The sequence below is a fragment of the Helicoverpa zea genome, chromosome 31, assembly GCF_022581195.2.
Source record: "Helicoverpa zea isolate HzStark_Cry1AcR chromosome 31, ilHelZeax1.1, whole genome shotgun sequence".
Taxonomy (NCBI): domain Eukaryota; kingdom Metazoa; phylum Arthropoda; class Insecta; order Lepidoptera; family Noctuidae; genus Helicoverpa; species Helicoverpa zea.
The window spans coordinates 3,028,003-3,033,091 of record NC_061482.1 but is presented as its reverse complement, the minus strand read 5'-3'; the positions used below and the strand labels follow the sequence as shown (position 1 = coordinate 3,033,091).

The 5,089-nt window shown below is 38.1% G+C and overlaps 1 protein-coding gene across 1 annotated transcript; it reads left to right on the top strand.

Moving 5' to 3' along the window:
- The first annotated feature begins 1,312 nt into the window (after nt 1-1,312).
- Nucleotides 1,313-4,366, top strand: LOC124645497. The gene is made up of 4 exons (XM_047185315.1): nt 1,313-1,396; nt 2,348-2,515; nt 2,830-3,057; nt 4,196-4,366. The coding sequence occupies exons 1-4, from the start codon at nt 1,313-1,315 to the stop codon at nt 4,364-4,366; spliced, it is 651 nt and encodes a 216-aa protein (XP_047041271.1).
- Nucleotides 4,367-5,089: the final 723 nt, after the last annotated feature.

Genomic DNA, 5,089 nt, shown 5'->3' with positions numbered 1-5,089 from the left:
GAGTTCAATCACCGATGCGAAATGTGTTGATCTCACTCCGTCTGGCGACTGCTTCTGGGAACAGTCTCCGAAGGACGCAACTGCAAATAACAATAGTACTTAAGATAATGGGCTTCTTTCTGAGAATAACGTATTGAAATAATTGATACTTAGATGTTTTATCTTATTGTACGGTGTGCGGTGGGGTGGGGGTTACAGGGTTTGTTGAATGATAGAATGTTGTTTCACTAAAATAAAGTTTATTATACTGATCTACAATCATCCTCCGAGCCTTTTTCCCAAACTATGTTGGGGTCGGCTTCCAGTCTAACCGGATTCAGCTGAGTACCAGTGCTTTACAAGAAGCGACTGCCTATCTGACCTCCTCAACCCAGTTACCCGGGCAACCCGATACCCCTTGGTTAGACTGGTGCCAGACTTACTGGCTTCTGACTACCCGTAACGACTGCCAAGGATGTTCAATGACAGCCGGGACCTACAGTTTAACGTGCCATCCGAAACACAGGTATACTGATCTACAATAACTTCTTAAATGTTAAAATGTTAATAAATACTATGTTACATGGAATGTTAGAAATGTTGCAATGAATGTACCCGAATATCGCTGTTTCCCGATGCACCCTGACTCTATGTTACAATTTTAATACTAATGAAGTAACTGCGTAAGTCGCGTAAGGATGAGCAAGGTGTTAGCAACAATCATAGTTTTAGCCATACTTGTTCATATTGACTATGCTTTCAGCATAAGCTCAGGAGTGCTCAGAGTCATACAACGTGCATGTATATTTCCACTCATAAGTATGGCACACCCGCTTACATGAGATAAAACGACATACATGACGACGTATATGTATACGCAAAAATCTCAAACTCCAAAAAAAAATCTTAACAAACCTGGTGCGATGAAATACTTACGACAAGTAGGTGCACCTGGTGCACAGGGAAAATCATTTCTCCTAAATAGCTATCTACTTATACACCGTGACTTTTTAGTCGTCTTACAACGGCATATAGTGGTATTTTATGTCGGATAGATTGAGTGGGCCACCTTTGTAAGACGACTAAAAAGTCACGGTGTATATTAAATAAGTTTTCAAACGATTTTTTAGAGTGAAATTCTGATGTTCAAGAAGAATTTTGTCCAAAAAATGTCTACGCTAGAGTTTGACCAAAGACTACAGACCAAATAAAAAGCTGTGACAAGATGAATCTTCAAAACTTTCAAACGAGTTATCAAAATTTCCAATGAATGTGTTGGGCCAAAATTTTCGTTTTATGTAGATATCCAAATAGTACAGTATTGTAGCGTCCAATGGAAACTGAGACTGCGGCAGATCCACCTCCTAAGTCCAAAAAACCTTACGAAGAAATAAGTGCTGTTTTCAATGGCAATGAGGTACGCCATCTTTAAATATTACAGAAGCTAGTGAACCGTGAAGAAGCTTGGTGCTTAATGCCTTCAAAAACCTACCCATGTTCTTCGATCCCAGCAACAAAAATTGGATTACGTGCAACATCAAAAGCTTGAAAAATACACGAAAAATAATAAAATCATGCGTGAGGATGTGTAAAATTTGCGTGAGAGTTTGTAAAACATTTGGCAAATTTATCTTTATCAATTTATTTTGAGAAAGTTATATTTAGTATTAATAAATCAGTCTCAAATTAAAGGTACTTTATATAGCAACTTATTTAAATTCTTTATTGTAATAACTTTCCAAACGATCAAACTGGTCTACGATGAAAAACTATGAGAAGATACCCTCACTAGCTAGAGGACGCACTCTAGACCTGGAAGAAAAGATGATACAGAAAAGGTGCTTAAAATCAAGTTTATGATACAGTTTTTCTTGTTTACAAAAGACCAGCTGTTTCCCTAGGTTACATCCCCGTCCTGAGGGAACTTCCCGTGCCTGGGCAAATAGCCGATTTAACATGAGGGTATCTTCATGGTGTCTAGCTTCCCGACAGTGAAAGAATTTTTCTAATCAATTCAGTTCTCTAGCCCACTCAATGCAAACAAACAATCAAATGTTTTCCTCTTTATAATATACTACAGTGGCTATACTATAGGCCGAAAAAAAAACTGTAACCTATACCAGGTTAGTTCTTTTTTCGGCCAGTAAAAGTTACTTTTACAGTGATATATTTCAGTAATCACATAAGTATGGCGAGGAAAAACTTAAAACACCACAACAAGTAAAGTACATTTTAGTACAAACGTTCAGAAGTTCCAAAAGACAGACTCGGAAATAAATCGACTTCCATACTATTTTGGAACTCAAACCCAAAACAGAGAAGCAATTTTAGAAAAACTAGGGGTATTTTGGTATTTGTTTTTGTGCAGGTAAAAATACGGGTCCCTAAGAGTACATCGAAGCCGCCGAAGCTGACTCCTTCGCAGCTGAAACTCCAGCAGAGCTGTACTTGTGATGAGTCAGGGTCGGTGTGCTCAGAAACTTGCGGCATTGCATGTGGCGAAGCGCAGTGCCCTGCCAATAGACTGGACTTTCAGGTAAGGGGTTTAAAAGCCAGATTTGAATTTTTGCTGAAGATATATATCGTTGAAACAAGTGGATTGCCAGTACTAAATAGTCTGCAAAATGGTCATGTTACAAAACGTACTCGCCAATATATCTTTTTTGCGTTGCGTTCCTTTGCCTGTGTGCATCCACGTCTGCAATTTTTTCTTGAAATAAATCAAGGCGATAGAACATGTAACATCTCAATTTTCAGTATCACCGACATTATAAAGCTTTGCTGTAAAGTTAGTTTGTCTAGTAATTTCTTACTAACTACCGATGTAATTCCTAAGTTATTTGACTGTAGATTCCGGACGACATATGCGAGTCACTGACACACAGGACGCCTCTGAACTCAGAGCTGGTCTACTCGAAGACCCAGGGTAACGAGACAATGTGCAACGTTTGTAACGTTACCCCGAAAGACGCCCCCAAAGGTGTGCAAGCGCAGAAGGTTCTTCACCCAGACAAAGATGTTTTCATACTCAAAATTGGGAAGCAAACTGATGAACCGAATAGGACTGGAAATATAGAGGTGAGAAAACTTCAACATTAACTGACTAATACCATTTTTCATTTGCATCATTTATTGGGGTATTAGGTTGCCCGGGTACCTGGGTTAAGTATCACATAGACAGTTTCTCCTTGTAAGACTCAGGTACTCAGCTGTATCAGGTAAAACTGACGAACCGACCCCTGACATAGTTGGGTAAACGCTAGGCAGATGATGCCTAACTAAAAATATCATATACCTACTCCCGCTTGTTTGATTCCTTTGTTAAAGCTGTACTTACATCTGTCTATAACGTCTGTGATCATAGTTCTAACTGTACGCAGCTGGATCCATCTATTTTTAATATATGAAATACCTCAGCAATTTACACTGTCGCTTAAAAATAAAACCCCTCCTTAAAAAAAAAACCTAAACCTCTTCAAAGAAGGTATACAAGCCTTATTTGATATCAGATCAACCAAAAAATTAGTGCCTATATTTACTACCTTACGTACGAGGCTGTAATATTTACCAGAATACGTTCTCAGGCTTTTTGTGATTCTTGCAAATCTCAGACATGCTGTCAAACCGGCCTTGCCATGTATCGGCAGCAATTAAGAAGCTCCACAACTTGTAAGGAAGCCTGAGTATTGGTATGAATGCTTTGTCCAAAATGGAGTCTCGTGGCCGACGTAAATGAAAATTGAGCCGGTCAGTGGCACCGTGTCTTGTTCCACAGGAATGTCATGATCAAGTAGCCTGATTATGTTTGTAATATTTACACACAGTTTTTTAGGTTTATACAATGAAATGATATCTATTTAAATAGGGACGAAAATGGTAAGAAATATGAAAGAAACGTTTGTGCCGTTATCTTTTTTTGGAGTTTATAGAGGATAGAGTTTTATGGCCAAGAAAATTTACAATTTTATCAGACTATTGGTTAATTCTCTATGTTTTTTTATTTAATTCGTATGATAAATTCAGATCTTTTCAGCCACGCGCGTACAGAACACAACACACCCAAGGAATCAAATATCGCGTGTAACGCGGGCAAGTGTGCAAGATACCATGAGATTTCATGAAAAGAATTCAAAAATCGTTTCGTTTGGCTTCGATTAGGCTAGGCTTTAACTGTCAAGACTTTTCCTAATCAGGTTTAATCCATTATTAACTGTAGGTGGAGTTAGTGACCCCTCGAGCTCCTTCCAAAGCACTGCCAGCCACTCACAACTGCATGCAGATCCAGTGTGAAGAGGAAGATATTCCCTGCTGCCTTCCCTGCAGAACTTGCCGAGCCATCACCCCAAAGAAAAGAAAAATTAAAAGGTCTCGATGTTGCCCTTACTAACCCAACCAGTTCGAAGGTCAACAAACACCTTTACAAACTTTTTTATCCAACTTTATCTTTCATACGAAACTATATCAAAATAATTCCAACTAAAAAGAATCAAAATATATATATTTATCAGTATAGAATAAAGTTTTATTCTGTAACAACCATACAGATCCATTATTATTATTTACTTGCTAATCCCGCGAACTTCGTACCGTTTAAACCTTCCCTGGACCTCTACAAACATTTTAAAATCAGAATAAGCCAAATCGGTCCAGCCATTGTCGAATTTTAATCAGATTAACGAACAGCAACTCATTTTTATATATGTATCTATAAGATTAGATTCGTTCTGTGTCAGTAACATCTTACTTATCTCAGGCCGCAAGACATTGTGTCGATGGGTAAATCGTTTATAAAAGTTAACCCTTGATTCTTCTCTGAAATAATTTTCCAACAAAGTTACAGCTAAAATTATAATCCATGTAAAATGACCACGCCTGTCATTGCCAACGCGGCATAAAAAGTGGTTACCTACAGTATGCAAAAAAATGCATCTCACTCATCACAGCTGTTAACAATATCGGTTAAACATTCTAATCAACAGTTTATTGGCCGTATCTAGTTGATATGTTAAACGAGGGACTTATTAGTCCCAGACCCAGTTCGTTTAAATTGATCTAGGACATAGATTGCCTTTATCAAATCGACTTCGTTACTGTTTTAATTGTTTCGTAA